Genomic DNA, 16,983 nt, shown 5'->3' on the forward strand with positions numbered 1-16,983 from the left:
TGCAACACGGTAGTTTATATTCAATTAACAAAAGTCATGCAAAAGGCTGGTCGACACGCACGCAAACATGAAAAACTACAAGAAAGTTGGAATTTGGTTGTAGGAAACATTAAATTAGCACGCAAACATGGAAAACTACAATTTGGTTGCAGGAAGCACTAAATTCTTACCGTTTTCACAGTTTTCTTCTTAAACAGCTGCAGGACGATTCCGTGTTGTTTCAAGTCGACGCTGTTGACTGGTGCGCATGCGCATTGACGCAAAGTAGGACATTCACCGGGTAGGATAATTTGTCAGAACACCGGCGGCCGCCGCTGTGGTCGCCATGACAACGGAGAAAACTGTGGCAGCGACCATTAAACAATTTAAAACTATGCAAACATCATAAAACAACTAAGCAACAGTATCATGCTCACAGGTTAAGTGTATAAAGCCATACAAGACTGTATACTAAGATATTATAAATATAATATGTACGAAAATAAGTTTGTATTATTTTGACGGCATTACACTGTACTTCCGCTTCCGGTCTGTCCGCCTTCATATTCATACAAAAATGAAAAAAGGAATTTACAAAAACCAAATTTCGGCCGTTATTTGATTTGGTTGTTTGGTTTTTTGGTTTTTTCAGAAACCGTTTTTCCGTTTTGAATTTAAAAGGAAAAAACGAAAATGGGTGCGCTGTTTCCGTTTTTTCGTTTTTGGTTTTAATGAAAAAACGAATTATACTTTAATCCCCGGACCCACTCCCTCAATGCGTCTGATTTCATGCTTTCGCGTTTACATTGTTGTCTAACCCGAGCTTCCGTACTTTTTAGGTCACATGGTTTTGTTTATTAGTGACAGGCGTGAGACCAACTGAGCTTATTTAGATGTGAAATTTCTTACTCCAGGCTTTTTATTTAATTTGAAAGTTTATGAAAAGCAGTTTTAAAAGAAAAAAACCCTTTCGTCGACCAGACTTCTACCATTTATAATGTTTAATTTTACTCCCTGTGCCTCGGAGAGATAACGGTAGCTTAGCTGGTCCAGACTCATATGTAATAAATTGGAAATACTGGAAATACAGTCAAACCCGCAGATATGCGGTCGTTGAACTTTGTCCACAGGGTGAGCTTGGACTTCACGGGGACCATGTTTCCTCACGCCATCTGTTTGGGAGACGCGGACAACGACTCGGTAAGAGACTCACCTGTTAGTTATCACCTGTCATGATGAAATTCACCTGCAGAGCTGGGTAGAGTAGCCAAAAATTGTACTCAAGTAAAAGTACTGTTACTTCAGAATAATATGACTCAAGTAGAAGTAAAACGTAGTCATCCAAATAATTACTTGAGTAAAAGTAAAAAAGTACTTGGTGAAAAAAACTACTCAAGTACTGAGTAACTGTTGAGTAATGTCTGATTTATTATTTTTATTATTTTTTAACGTAACCATTCAAACAGACAAAAGTACAAAATAATCATCTTCAAGCAAATTAAATCAATAATAAAATAAATTAAAAATAATAAAAAAATAGCTTAAATTAAAATAATCTTAAAGTAAATTCAAGTACTTAATAAATAATAAAAAACAGAATAAAAAAATAAATTAAGCACAAGTAGCACAAAATTTCAAGCCTTTGTACTTTTCTTTTTTACTTAATGAACTCATATAAACTCTGTGTGTGTTTGAGTCTGTGTAAATGTGACAAAACATGCAAAAACAAACATTTTTCCCAAAGAATCACCCAGAAATGTCATGAGATTGACGCGTACGTGGATAAAAGGGATAAAAGAAAATTAACTAGCTCAATGTAGCCTAATGTAGCGGAGTAAGAGTAACAGTTTCTCCTTCACAAATCTACTCAAGTAAAAGTAAAAAGTATAGTGATTCAAAACTACTCCTAAAAGTACAAAATGTCCCAAAACTTACTCAAGTAAATGTAACGGAGTAAATGTAACTCGTTACTACCCACCTCTGTTCACCTGCTAGTTATCACCTGAGGTCACAATGAGATTCACCTGTTAGTTATCACCTGAGGTTAGGGATGCCAACTCCCTGTAAAATAAATAAGGGACACCTCATCGGCAGGGCCGGCCAACCCCGATTGCCTTCACCCTTCCTTGCATGGTGATTTTTTTTTTTTGAGTGAAACAATTTTTTAACTATTTGACTCGAACCTGAATTGAATTAGATGCATATATTTGAATGCCATAAACACATGGAAAACAAATTATTATCCAGCAATTCACTTTAATACAAAATAAAAAAAATGAACTGAATAAAATAAGTATCTTTCTTAAACAGAAACCTGTCTTGCTTAACTTAAAATTGTATACATTCATATAAAACAATAGAAAGAAAGCAGAACATCCTTTCTGTAATAGTGCAATAACAAAAGTGCAAACAGAATGTCTGTAGAAAACATATTTGTGCCTCAAAGGCCAAGACTGTAGGCTACAGTTGAAGTAAAACAGAAAAAAAAATTACTTATGAACTCAACAGCTCAATGCCATTTTCCATTGGCATTTTATGACTATTTTTTGACTCTCGTCCCTTTTCAGCTCCATACGGGACGCGTACTTTAGTTTATAAATACGGGACGATTCCGTTTTTCACGGGGCGGTTGGCAACCCTACCTGAGGTCATGATGAGATTCCCCTGTTAGTTATCATCAGAGCTCATAGAAAGAATAAATGTATGCATCATGTGAATATGTTATTTATATGTATGTATGTGTGTGTGTGTATATATATATATATATATATATATATATATATATATATATATATATATATATATATATATATATATATATATGATGTTGAGGGTAGGGTCACTCTTGAATCCTGTAAACCATACAATACCATACATCTCTCGTATAGGTAGTTCTTATCTCTTAACTGTCATATTACTATACATATAGTGCTGCAGTTATTGTCAAAAAGCTATTAAAAAGTGTGAATATTTGCCTCAGTAATTAACTATTTATTGATCGGTAGTACAGTTAAAGTGTCATCCGTCTCAATCCCGGGCAGCTGAACGAGCTGATTGTAGGAGACACCAGTGGGAAGCTGCTTGTTTACAAGAATGATGACTCCAAACCCTGGATCACCAGAACCTGCGTGGGCATGGTCGGTACACAACCAGAGACAGACAGATTTCTGAGGGAATTTGATCCCTTCCATTTGTAACATGTTGTGTTTTTTCCAGCTGACGTGTGTTGCAGTTGGAGATGTGTGCAACAAAGGAAAGGTGAGGAGAGAAATTGAGAAGCAGCTCAAATGACGTGAAGGTTCAGAAGATAAGTTATAGCGGGGGTTTTTTTTCTGTGTCTGTCAGAACCTTGTGGTTGCTGTGGGTGCAGAAGGCTGGTTCCATCTCTTTGACCTGACGGCCGCCAGCGGGAGTAAATCTGATTCCTCCAGCCAGCATGAATTCCTGTCATCTGATGACCAGAGACCCTTCTTCACGCAACATATTCCTGCTAACACCAAAGTCATCCTCATAAGTGATATCGGTAGAACCCAAGCTTCTCTTCCTACTGCTCTGATTGTGATAGTTTATATCCCGTTTTTGATTTTGACTGTAGTGTGTGGATGTGTGCAGACGGAGATGGGCGCTGTGAGCTGGTGGTGGGGTACACCGACCGAGTGGTGCGAGCTTTCCGTTGGGAGGAGCCATCTGACGGTTCAGATGGGGGTTCTGGTCAGCTGGTTCTGCTGAAGAAATGGCTTCTGGAGGGGCAGGTACGCGTGGTGGCAGAGTTAACATGAAACCTACTAATGTTGTGCAATGCAATATGCAATAAATGCAATGAAACATGCTCTCAACCCTTCTGGGTCACTCCAGTTTACTACCCTTTTGGGTAATTACAGGGATACAATAGTCCTCTACCAGAAACTGCTATAAGAACATTATAGATTTTTTCTTTTTCTACTTTTTTTTTGCTCAGATCTTTCAGTTAACTTCTTTCATCATCAAAACTACAAAAATATTGAATTATTTTAACCTTTTAAATTTGATCACATAATGTCACTTTCTTTTATGAAGGAAAAAAACAACCCAAATGAGTTATTTTCCATATAATGCATGTTGGGGAGCTGGGAATGTTTTTAATTCATCTATTTTTAAGCTCAGTCTTAAATATGCTAAGGTTTAGTTACAACATTGATTTTAATGCATTGTTGTTGTTTTTTCCAGTGTCAGATTTAAAAGTAAGAGGACAAAAATATCCCATTGAAACCACTTTATTTACCTGATATAATAATTCATTCTGTAATTCTGCTTCTGCTTTGTCTTGAGGGAAAAAATAGTCAACATTGTCATTTTTACTCTACAATGAGAGAGCACCACGTTCCCAACATACTTATCCTTACTGTTACTTATCTTTGGTATATTTAAGAGTGATCTTATAAAGAAAAAAAAAATCTCCAGCCCCCAAACATGTGTCATATGGAAAATAACTAATCTTCTGAGGATTTTTTCTGCCTTTTTAATATTTTGTACTCTAATTGACATGAAGGGATAAAATAATTAAAATGATTCAGTATTTGGTAGTTTTGATTTTACTATATCCCAACTTGTCAATGTCTTTGCACTGATGGATGGAATCACTGCAATAAACACCTTTTTTTTTATCTGAAGGTTTGTTTGATTATAGGGCAGTTTCCTGTAACAGGTAAATTGCGTCATCAGGTTGAATATTGACTTCAAGTTTCTCCAAGTATCGATGCGGTAATTAGTGAGCAGCAACATTCAAAAAGCACATAGTTTTTATGAGGGATGAAGCTTCATCACATGTATTTAGTCCTTCTCTGCTTGGACAGCCAGAAAAAGCCTCTAATATGACAGAATAGCGAACTGCCCCTCCCCTTCACTGGATTTAAAACCCAGCAAATGTTTGTAGGTGGACAGTCTGTCTGTGAACCCGGGTCCAGAGGGTCTACCGGAGCTCATGGTGTCCCAGCCAGGCTGCGGCTACGCCATCCTGCTCTGCACCTGGACACAACAGGACTCCATTGAATCTGAGGAGGACGGCCCCGCCACGCCGGGGAGGTAACCCCCGTCATATTTCTGTATTGATTTGAAATGTTGGCCACAGAAACCTCATGCTGATGCCTTTCCTCACAGCGAGGGTCCTTCCAGAGACGTAGTTCCTCACCTGACCACCGGGAGGATACACAACAAGAAGGTTTCCACACATCTCATTGGCAACATAAGCAAAGGTACGCCAGTCCAGACACTCTTCCAGCTGATTGTTTTTATTTTAACATCATCTATACTTGGGTGACACATGCATCATCAGAAAAATAGTTCACAGTTTTAGTTGTTGTCGTGGGTTTTTGAAAAGCAACTTCAAACAATTTGTCAAAATGTTTTGTTATGATCGATTTATATTCTTGTCAGATTCTGCCACTTTCATGTCATGATTGATTAAATAAACTAAGAAGAATCCATATGTTAGAAATGTGTACTCTGACTTGCTCGCTGTCAATCAAAATGCATCCTGTTTTGATGTTAAATACTCTTAAAACCCTGCAAAATGTTTTATCAGAAGCTTTAATACATGTTGTGTTTCATCAGGATCGAAAGAGGAATCCGCTACATGTGGACTGTTTGCACTCTGCACTTTAGATGGTAGGTCAGGATTTTTTTCCTTTCTTTTTTTTTCTATAAACTGACTAAGAAAATAATGTGATATTACTATTTTTGGAGTAGTAATTATGAAGTATATTGGACAACTACTGGACTGGCAAATCCCAGAAGATGCGCACTGAATGCCAATAAAAGAAATCCTCCTGCCAGCAGCAGATAACTGGCTCTGCTCTGAGAGAGGAGAGACGATCCAGAGGGATTTCTATCAGTCTGTCTCTTCTTGATGCCTTGAAGCGCTAGAATAGATTTAGAAGCAGAAAGCGGAGTGATTACTGACTGGGTTTCCATGTATTGCTTTTAAGGAAGGCTTAAAAAGTAGATTTTTCTTGAATTGACTTTGAATCTAAACTTGTTAAACATACACGGACACAAAAACTAAACGAGAAACAAAACGACTGTCTTCTGAAGATGTATAAACTTTCTAGTGAGCACATTTGGGATGATTCTAAAGTTAAGTTTTCACGTGTTTCTGTGCCGTTCTCTGGCCTTGCATGGTGCAGGAACCCTGAAGCTGATGGACAGCTCGGAGCAGCTCCTGTGGTCGGTGCAGGTGGATCATCAGCTCTTTGCCCTGCAGAAGCTCGACGTCACCGTGAGTCTGGATCTCTGTTTTAATCACTCCTTTTCACATGGTGTAAGGTTTTCTGAAAAAAAGACACATGGACCTTTTTTAAGGGTGGAGAAATAGAATAAAGAAATAATAAATGGTGAAATTTGTATAAATAAACCCATATTTTTTGCCGCTGTGAATATTTTTAATGCTTAAAAGCTAAAATCATCTCACTGCGCAATTCAAGAAAGGTGTTTTTTCTTATTGAAATGATTAGCTTAGTTATTAATGTATTGATTGAGCATCATGTGCATGCACCTGTTAAAGGGGAATGTCTTTGTGTGTGTTTGTTTCCAGGGTGACGGCAGGGAGGAGGTGGTGGCGTGCGCCTGGGACGGTCAAACCTACATCATAGACCACAATCGAACTGTGGTGCGGTTCCAGTTTGAGGAGAACGTCAATGCCTTCTGTGCCGGTGAGAAGTCACATGCTTTCTTTTAAATCATCTCAAAAGCTTAATTACTTTGCCTTTTCTTTCCTGCTTGATTGTTCTTCTGTCACCCTTTAAGATGTGGAAGTATGTTTATGCTCAAAGGTTGGAGATGACTAACAAGAAAGAGAAAGGATGGCATTAAAAACGATAATAAGGGTTGATGTTTAAAGGGTGAAGCATTAATATGATGATGGGAAGTTAGTTTCTTAAGTTTTACCCCTCAGCCCTACCAGTACATTTAGCATGTTGATGTGGTAAAGGGGCGGGGCTAAGGCCAAGGGCTACAAAGGTATTTAAAACAGATTTATTTTTTAAGAATTACATTCTGCAATCACGAAGTACTAAACAGTATATACTGCACACTTATGCAGCAATTATTATTATTTTATAGCACAAATGGAAGCTGGCTCTCACTGCAGTTGCACATTGCATTGTGGGATATAATTTGTGACAGACCAGTCAGCAGCATGGCAAAAATGTTTCCATGAATAGAAAACCATCCCAGTACTTCTTGCATGCTGCGTACGATGCTACTTCAGCCAAAGTGTTAAACAGCTGATTACTAAATGTTCATCAGCTATGTGTGTGTGTTGTGGTTGCCATGGTGATGTATAACGCTGCATGCTGTCTGATAAAGGCCTTTTCACCTGCTAGCACTCACCAACACCTGGCTTTCGGGTTTGGTGTTTTACTTTTTTTTTTTTTTTTTTTTAAACACTCTGAGACCTGCCGATAATATGTGGATAAAACGAAATCAAAAACATAAATTTTTGTTTGTACAGGGCCATTTTTGCACTAATGGAGCCACTCTCGCTGTAATGATGATGATGATGATTTGCTTCTTTTTTTTTTTTTTTTAAAGGAATAAAGTGAGTTGCTTAATAAAAATGTCTGAATATAAAAGACATTTTTCGCAAAGACAGAATATATTAAGGAGGGATTTTAATGACGCAAGGGCCTGAATTCAGTTTTCAGTGTTCCAAAGAACTGGCGCTCTAATGGAAAAGACCCAACTTCAGTACCTGATTATCTGTCAACAAAAGAGCACTTTCACAACAATATCAACAGACGCAGTTGGGGACTAGTTGGTGAAAAATATAGAGCTTCTTTTTACATCGCAGTACTTTGCACATCATGTCAGTGGAAGAAAAGAAAAACGGACATGTATACACTCTTTCATGAAGCTGTCACACCTCTCCCTTTCAAAACATTCCTGTATTTACTCTCATTACTGTATTGGTGCTAAAACTCTTTATTGTCCATCGTAACAATTAAATCTCTGCAGATTTTCCGTCATAACATCCATAGGGCTGTTGTTTTTGTAAAAAGTTTTCCAATTGCAACCTGAAGCCTTGCAGTTCGATATTTCCCTGCAGACTTTGATTTTGATGATGAAAGGTATTAACCACAAACTCTGAAACCCAGTTCCAGACGCTGGAAATGTTGCCCTGTAGGTGCTGGCTGTCTTAATAAGCCGATGTTTACTTGTATCCACTCATATATGAAAACTCATTACCTGTTTCCATGACATCCGATTGGCAAACCTATTAATGATGGTGGTTTTAACTTTGTTTGCAAAGTATTGGATTTAATAAAAAAGTTAATTTGAAAAAGCAACCAAAAATCCCTGTAGCATTTTGAGTTGTGGTTATACATAGTTTTAAAATTACCATCAGATTTATTCATTTATTGCTTTGCCCAAGGTTGTGGTTGATTTTGGCTCAGATGTTCTGGATTATTCAGGAGAAGCGGACCTGCACCACTAGGTGGCAGCATTGAGCTTCGGTCTGTTCCTGTGTTTGCGTTCAGGCTGTGGTCTTTAGTCTTACTGCAGTGTTTAAACAAGCCACAATTTATCTAGGAGCTAATATGACATGTGCAGTAGTAAATGAAGTAGAAAAGAGACTTTGTTTGAGCTGCCTGAGTCCACCCACGTTGGTTTCCTCGGTCCTTCAGAATATAAAGCATTTAAGTGGGGCTCTATGCGCTCTTTAAAATTAATCAAACTTGCTTTCTTGCTGTTTTTGTGGATGCCGGGGGGGGGGTTCTAATGTTTTCATTTTAATTAATGTAATAATCCCAGTTCCTGCTTGGAAAGCGTGTGTGAGACGTTTCCTTCGTGTGTGGTTGCAGGTCAGTACACATGCAAGGAGGGAAAGAACAGCCCCTGCCTGGTGTATGTCAGCTTCAGTCAGAAGATCTACATCTACTGGAAGGTGGAGCTGGAGCGGATGGAGTCCACCAACCTGCTCCGAGTGCTGGAGGAGAGACCGGAGTTTAAAAGCCAGCTGAAGGCTCTGGGAGTCGGTGAGTACTCAGACAGCTCACACTCCGTCATAAGGACGCTGATCCATCACAGGCTGGAGCATCGACTCTGAGATGGTTGTAACTAAACTGGAGACCAGCTGGAGTTGTTTGTAGTCAACACCCGTCCTTGTGCAACAGTCAGATTCTCGTCTGAATGCTAAGAAGCAGGGAGAAATGATTCCTGCTGGTCAGACTTCACTTCTGACAGGATCCTGATTGCAGGAGAGATTCCTGTCTACACGCTTCTCATTCAAGGAGTAGTTTGGCATTCTGGGAAATGTGCTAATTTGCTTTTTAGCAGAGAGTTAGATAAGAGGATCGATATCATCTGTTATCTGTCTTTGACATACGATACAATGACAAATTACTAAGCGGAAAATAGCAACTAAGCCACCGATGAGCTGCAATGACGCGTTTTTCTCATGATTAAACTTTATTCTTCTGTATTTAAGTGTGTCTCAGTGCCCATAAAGTCTTTTCAAGATCACATCAAAATACTGTTTGTTGTAGGATTTTACTACAGCAGTAAATTTTATTTGACCTAGTCCATAAAAGGTGACACTTATTGGACCAAATGCATGCTTTAAGGTGAGGAACAACACTCTCAATCACAGCTGGGAGGAAGTGCTAGTTCCTGGATGTAACTATAGCTCTTGGAGGACATCATATCCTTGATCTCATTTGGGATTTCTTGAGGTAGCAGGTGCACCTTCATTTATAAATATCTAATGTTTTTACTAATATTGCTGCCAAAGTGTGAATTATCGCAGCGTATCTTTATTTTTTTTACTGACGTTGATCCACGACCAGCTTGATATGGTGCTGACTTGACGTGATGAGCGATGGTGCTGAAGTGATGCGTGTTCGCTAAAAACAGCGTCCTCTTACTGCTGACGATCATCATGTCACACGACAACAAAAACGCACGGCGGCCTGGTGGGATACGCCGCGAATCGCAGCTGCTCGGCGCGTGAACCTCGTCTGTGGCGATGCGACCTGGACGTTACTGAAGGTTTCACACAACTGACTGGAGAAATTCAGAGGCGCTGGAAAATATTTGCTCATGTGTTTCTGGCGTGCAACACGGTGTCAGCTCCTTCAAAATGCTGTCAGCCTTTTTTCCTTTTTCTTTTCTAGCTGATTCAGTATCACGCTGAAATGCTTTGCTCTGCAAACTCCTTTTCTCTCATTCATTCATAATGCTTGCTCTGAAATTCTGGACACATTCTACAAATATAGCGACAACGCGAACACAAAGAGGGCTCAGCTTCAAAGAAATGTTTCAGGCTGTTCAGGAACAGAGTCCTTAGCAACTCTTATTGATGTGGACTCTCTGAATAAAAGGGAAAACGCACAAAAAAGCATTGCGTGGCCTATGTAAATCAACTTAAGTGTATAGTTGCTGCTCTGTAAATGAATGGCAGGATCATGTCAACATATGCACAGTTAGTTAGTTAGTTAGTTAGTTTTATTTGGTCCATTAGTGAATCAAAACATCAAAACATGCACCCCAGTAAAGCTGGATATATAAATATATGAACCAAAAAAGGTGTACTGAAGCCATAGCTTATATGATGCCTAACATTTTTTACAATACATCACAACAAATCAAAATAAAAGGTATTACAGAGATCAATTACAACAAAAGCATGTGATAGAGAGGATTTACAGGAGAAGCTGCTCTTGGTCATAGTTTATATTTATCCATTGCCCTAAGTTTAAACATTTTTTTTGAATTTGCGGATAGAACTACACATTTTTAGCTCATCACAGAGACTATTCCACACATCTTCTTCTAAAGTTTGACCTTACCTTTATTTTTTTAAACATACAAGTTCCCCTGAGTTCATACCGACTTTCTCTGGGTGAAAACATTTCCTGAATGCAGTAAGGAAGTAGGTTGTTGTGTGCCTTATACATTATAAGAGAAGTCCTTAGCTCAACTAGATCTACAAATGTTAAGGTATTTAGTTTAATGAAGAGTGGGTTCGTTGGGTCGCAGTATTTTGAATTATTTACAATTCTTATGGCTCTCTTTAACTATTCTAGCAGTTTATGATTATTCAGCTTAAAACCAGTGGTGTTGTTGTTATTTCCTGTTTGCTGTGTTTATGTCTCGCTGAGCTAATCGGCTGCTGGTGGTGGGTTTTATATTTACCAGGCTCTAAATGAGAGCAGTCAGTCAACTCATGTAAAAAAAAAAAAACAGACGCACGTCAACTGAAGGAAGCTGTCAGAAGAGAAATAAATGATGTTCTTTCTCAAGATGTCCAGATGCAGGCACATTTGTAGGCTGTCACTCAAATGAACGCAGAGTCTCCAGCTATGACTGCTTCTGTCCAGCACCGTCCTCATGACTAACACCATGTTTGACTTGAGTCAGCGCCTGGTTAATTATTTGAAAGACGCGATGGCGACACGAGTTTCAGGGTCGTTGGGTGGATGGAGCGAAACCCAGCTGTCACGAGGTCATGAGCCTGAAACACTTGTGCAGCTACTAATAATTTCCTTTTCTTAATTGCCCTTCATGGTAGAACATTAATCTTTGCAGCTGGCTCAGTACTTGTTGGATAAAATAGTTTCACAGCAGGAGATAAAAGTGATTTATATTGTAAATGAGGCCGGGCTTTTTGGCCCGCATGGATAAGCAACCCGTCAAGCGCGTCATGTCAGAAAATGGAAACCAATTCTGAGAGGAAGAGAAGCGCGCTTAGTGGAACTTGCTGAAGCATCATGATTGTGGATTACAGTGCATGTTTTTGTTTACCTGCTGGTAGGGCTGGGCGATTTTGGACAAAAATAAAATCCTGATTTTTTTTTTTTTTTTTTTTTTCTCTGAAAACCCGATTTTCGATTTCGATTTTTTTGGTAAAACTACAAAAAGACAATGGAATAAATTGTTTCAAATATTTTATCTTTAAATTTCCCTATTGGGAATGAAGTGCAATTGAAAGATACTGTAAATCCTCCTTGAGTTTAGTAAAGTGACAACATTTACAATTTTCTTGACCAAACAAAGATGACTAGACGAGCTCGGTCTGTAATGCAGACAGCTCTTTTCTTCTTTTCCAGCTATATGAAAAAGAGAGAGGAAAATCGATTTTCCGATTTTCCTTTTTTTAACATCGTCTTGATTAATAAATCCGATTTAGATTTAAAATTGATTAATCGCACAGCCCTACTTGCTGGTGCTTCCTGTTGACTCCAGTTTTTTTTTAAACTTCAATCCTTGAACTCTTTGTTTCTTGTTTCCCCACAATCAAAAGTATTAATTAAATGTGCCAGTTTATTGTAGTTCTTATTGAGCAAATCCACAATACTTTTCACCGCAGTCTGACCTGCTGGAGGCGTCTTGATGATCAAACCTCACAGGAGCGGTCAGTAAATGAACTTTCAGGTCAACTGTTCAGAGGAATCCAACACAACGCTTTATTAAATAAAACAGCAGCGCCGTCCAGACGTTTCCTCCAGGGTTTTAGCAGTGATGAGCGATGTTGAGTTGTTTTTCTCAGGATCCGACTCAAATTAAAGAGAGAAGCAACAATAAAGAGGAGAGTCAGAACCACAAGCCTCTAGACTGATCCGTTAGGTCATGAGTGTTGGCGGGTGTGTAGAATATAAACGATGGAGAGACGGATTCAGTTGTGTGTGGCCCAGTCTGGAATTGATAAACACAGACATCAGTGCAGATATTTTCAGCTGCTCCTGTCCAGAGCCTTGTTTTTACTGCAATGCTGTATATTTTTCTGGTAAAACATCTTATCACTATGAGAAAACTGCAACTCTAGAAGGACTGGAGAGTGTTTGTCCTGAGGTGAGCTTAGAAAAATAATGTTTCCTTCAAGGTGACGATGGCAACACTCTTACTGAAGTGTAGTTAAGAGTCACACATAGAACCCAGATTGTTAAAAGTTGTGGAAAAGTGATTATGTTGAGCTGCTTCTGTCCACGAGTGCTGTTTTATACAATTTATGCACACTTGGCACGTCCGTTTGAATTTTTATGGCGACTTGAGCTGATGGGGTGAGACCTGTAACTGTACTTTAATCTACCTCCCTTAATTTAGCGCTCAGTTCCACATTAATGGACGATATTAGACGCTCCGAAGTGCTCTCCGTTACTTCCAGGCCTGAATGAAGCCGGGAGGAACGCTGGATATGAGTGAAACAGATGAATCCATTGATGTCATGTGACGCACATCTGGAAAGGGAAACCTAGAAGCCACTAAAGCAGAGTAAAGTAGCAATAGGTGCATTTGCCTTCATATTTGTTTCAGTAAAACATTGTTTTGATTCAAATGGCCGTCATTAAGTGGAGAGAATAAAAAATGACAGGAAAAATAAAAGGTGCGTTGCACTTTCAGCATTAATGATGTCAGCCGTCTCACTCTGACCTGAAGGAAATGTCAGCGGCAGCTCTCAGCTTCTTCCCCGCTGCTTTCCCTACGTTAATAACTGCCCATTAGACAACCGGTGATGATGAGAAGCTTCTGGGTTCTCCATCGCAACCTGGAGATTACAGAATAAAGGGCAGCTGCTGCTGCATGGTCATTTTAAATTTATGATGGTGGACTTCAATCAGCAGCTTGTTTCATCCGGAGAGAATATCAAGGTTCAGTCAGAGACAGTGCAGAGTAAGGTAAGCAGTTTTCTTGTTCTGTCCCCACTGGACATCAAAGAGAGTCTGAGTGAAGTCTCTTTTGTGCAAAGAAAAATGGATTTTAAGCTAATGTGGATCTCAGCCAGAATTATAGATGCTGCCTGGCGTACTAACTAATTCAAGTTCCAGCCATCCCTGGAGCCTCTTTACACAACCGGTGGTGTTTGTTTACATCACAAGAAAAGCTGCCTCTGGACTTTTCCTGTAAACACAGTCTGTTCATCAGGGGTGTATCCACTGTCTTGAAATTGATTATAGTCTTAAATTGGATTTAACTGAGATAAATGTTCCTATATCTGTTGATTAATGGACATTCTTTGATCACCTGCGCAGTGAAATGCCGTACTAAACTGTATTGACTTGATTGTGTTCTGTTATACTCAGTACTCGAGATGAGGGGGGATGGCATCCCCCCTTAAATAAAAACGGTCAAAATCATCCCCCCTGTAAAACTGCCATCCCTCCTTTCCATCCCTTATGTCATTTCATCAATGAATGTGGTTTTACTGATATTTCAACATTTAGAGTCAGAAAAATCACTTATTTGACCATTTTCACCTGTTTCAGGTAAATTTTCACCTGAAATAAGTAGAAAAATCTGCCAGTGGGACAAGATTTATCTTCTCATTACAAGCAAAAAAATCTTGTTCCACATGCAGATTTTTCTACTTACTTTAAGTGAAAATCTACTTGAAACAGGTGAAAATTGTTGTTTTTTCCAGTCTTGTTTTAAATGTAATGAGATTTTTTTTTTACTAAAATGAGACATTTTAACTAGAAATAAGACAAATATTCTTGTTAAGATTTTGAGTTTTTGCAGTTATTCCATTTTACTTATCCTGTGAAGGACAGAGTCATATTGATAAGTTCAGAAAAGTGTTTTTTATTGTTGTGTTTTGATGTATTTGATGTAAGCCCAGTGGATATTTAAAGCTTACAGAAGGCTGCATTTAACTGCTGCTATGTCATTCCTGCAGTATTTCTGCAGGTGTTTTGGTCAGTGCTATTATTTGTAATATATTATATTATTTGTAATCAGCACAAATTATCTGTCCCCATATGATAAAATCCACCATCCCCAATGATTTTTGTTTACAACTCGAGTACTGGTTATACTATTTTAAAACAGCAAAGCTGCGATAAAACAGCCCCAGACCTGCTATTAGACGGCGAGGAGGGGAAACCTTCGTAAGGGCCCAAAACCATGTCAATCCAAGCAGTTTTGAGGGAGAAAATGCAATTAACGTTAGCCATGTGTCAAAATAAATTGATATTTTGAGCCTCTGACAAGACTAAGAAAATGTCTTTCCAATTAAGGAATACTGTGGACACAGTCGCTACACACAAAGCAGGGTGATTTTTACTTTGCAGAAAGTTAGTAAAAGTTTGTGCAGAGAGTAGCTCAGCTGACGTCTCCTTCCGGTCACTGCAACCTCCATGTGCAAGCGAGAGTCAACGGTCACTAGGGGAGAGATCTCACTCAAAACCGCTTCGTTTATGTCATTTTGGTCCCTAACCGGAGTTTATAATCATCCCCATCAACGGATAACTGACATACGGTCAGTTTCACTCCAGGCAATTCCTCTAAATATAAGCACAGATGGTTGTTTTAAAAAAAATCTTCCTGACAAAATACTTTATTATATATTTGTTTTAGCTTTCATACGCTTATGTTACTATGGATAAAAGTGGCGTTTAGAGGGCAGAATGCAGGGCTGGTAATATATAAAAGGAATTCATATAAATACTATTTTAAAAATCTGGGTTATTCATATTTATGCTGTATATTTTAACAAAATGTGGACCTTTTTTTTTTATATCATGAATAATAATTTCCAGATGTGACTCATAACAATATATTCAGCAGGTTTGAATTATGTAAAGTACAAACCTCAAGTTTCTTGTTTTTCTGCCTTTTTTTTTCAACCAATACAAAAGATAAAATTGAACAATAATCAATCTATATTTCTCTTTGGACTGAGCTCTCGGGAATCCTTGTGTTTCTAGGGTTAAAAATGAATGACACTGTTTTTCCTCCACAGATGCTGAGGATTCGGCTAAAGTCAGAGAGCTGGTGGCAAACGTTCTCTACCAGGACGCCCAGACGTAGCAAGAAGACTCATATCAACACATAGCCTTCTCTATTTTTCGCCTCAATGTAAATAGTCCACCAATAAACCCTCACTAACTGTCCCCGACGCTGCTGGTCCTGTTATTTGTGCTCCCTGTGGAAACATGTGTCAGGCTCAGGCTGGCTGTAATCTCCCACCAACACATTCCCTCCGTCATTGGTATTCTGTCCACTCAGGTTAATAAGGCAGGGAGGCCGAAAGCGTTTGGCACGATTCAGGGGAACTGCTGCACTGTTCAACCTGCTGTTTTTAATGGTGACTGCATGAATATCTGAGCGAGGAGGATTCAGCAGAGGCATTATGTCAGTCAGTGGTGACAAGCTGCTGAAAGGAGCTCTGTGATCAAACCCAAGTATCGTCTTTCCTCGGGCTCCGAATCTTCCTTTATCTGGATCCTCTCTGAGATGTAAAGCCCTGCAGATATTGCATAATACAAGACCTGTTACATAATGGAGTTGGCATAGGAGCTACGCATGAATATTGCCTGCCAGCTGAGCGGCACGGGGCCTGCAGGGCGCGACAGTTGAAAAGATTTGGGGGAATCACCCACTGTTCCTCTGGGAGGATCCTATAACCACCTGAGTCGACTGCCTCTGTCTTTCCCCTGCAATATAAATGAGATGTGTGTTTGTGTAGATGCGGCGGAGGGTACGGCTCAGTTGTCCCGGGAGGCTGCAGACGCTCATCTATCCTGCATCTCTGCCCTTTAGAGACATGCTCACTGCTCAAGCAAGCCCTTCACAGATCAGCTTGTTTGGTCTTTTTATGCACCTTTGCTACCTTTTGTTATCCAGCGGGTTTGATATTTCCACCGGCAAACATTTGTGAACCCTTTGAAATGTATTGTTTATTAGCATTTAAATGTGATCTGATCTTCATCTTAGTCACAATGAAAGACACAAATAAATGTAGTATCTCGTCTTGTTACGAACTCGCCCATTAAACATTCACAATAATGGTGTCAAACGGAAGCGCCACTGAATAATTACATGCGTGAAAGTTAATTGGAGCCAGCAGTTTGCAAGAGAAACATCTGCCTATGTGATTCATGCCTTGCAAAAAATAGATATCTGAAGACATGACGTGAAGCATAGTTTATCTATATAAGAATAAAAGTAACCTCAAAGTATTTAGGGGTCCATCAGTCCATGGTTGGGCCACTTGTCTATGAAAATAGACAGTACTGTGGCTACTCTAGATAT

At 39.1% G+C, this 16,983-nt stretch overlaps 1 protein-coding gene across 1 annotated transcript; it reads left to right on the top strand.

The window, feature by feature from the left end:
- Nucleotides 1–832: 832 nt before the first annotated feature.
- Nucleotides 833–15,842, top strand: itfg2 (integrin alpha FG-GAP repeat containing 2). The gene is made up of 12 exons (XM_061714404.1): nucleotides 833–1,179; nucleotides 3,021–3,116; nucleotides 3,196–3,237; nucleotides 3,325–3,502; nucleotides 3,592–3,731; nucleotides 4,892–5,040; nucleotides 5,116–5,210; nucleotides 5,569–5,622; nucleotides 6,141–6,232; nucleotides 6,548–6,665; nucleotides 8,817–8,990; nucleotides 15,692–15,842. Exons 1-12 carry the CDS (start codon nucleotides 1,084–1,086, stop codon nucleotides 15,757–15,759), a joined length of 1,302 nt encoding a protein of 433 aa, XP_061570388.1. The 5' UTR covers nucleotides 833–1,083; the 3' UTR covers nucleotides 15,760–15,842.
- The last annotated feature ends 1,141 nt before the right edge of the window (nucleotides 15,843–16,983 follow it).

This window comes from Cololabis saira, chromosome 23 (genome assembly GCF_033807715.1).
Source record: "Cololabis saira isolate AMF1-May2022 chromosome 23, fColSai1.1, whole genome shotgun sequence".
Classification (NCBI taxonomy): Eukaryota; Metazoa; Chordata; class Actinopteri; order Beloniformes; family Belonidae; genus Cololabis; species Cololabis saira.

Coding starts and splice junctions, on each gene's coding strand:
- itfg2 (XM_061714404.1), top strand. CDS start 1,084: ATGCGGTCGTTGAACTTTGTCCACAGGGTGAGCTTGGACTTCACGGGG. Junction 3,503..3,591: donor CATCCTCATAAGTGATATCG/GTAGAACCCAAG, acceptor GGATGTGTGCAG/ACGGAGATGGGCGCTGTGAG. Junction 5,211..5,568: donor CATTGGCAACATAAGCAAAG/GTACGCCAGTCC, acceptor GTGTTTCATCAG/GATCGAAAGAGGAATCCGCT.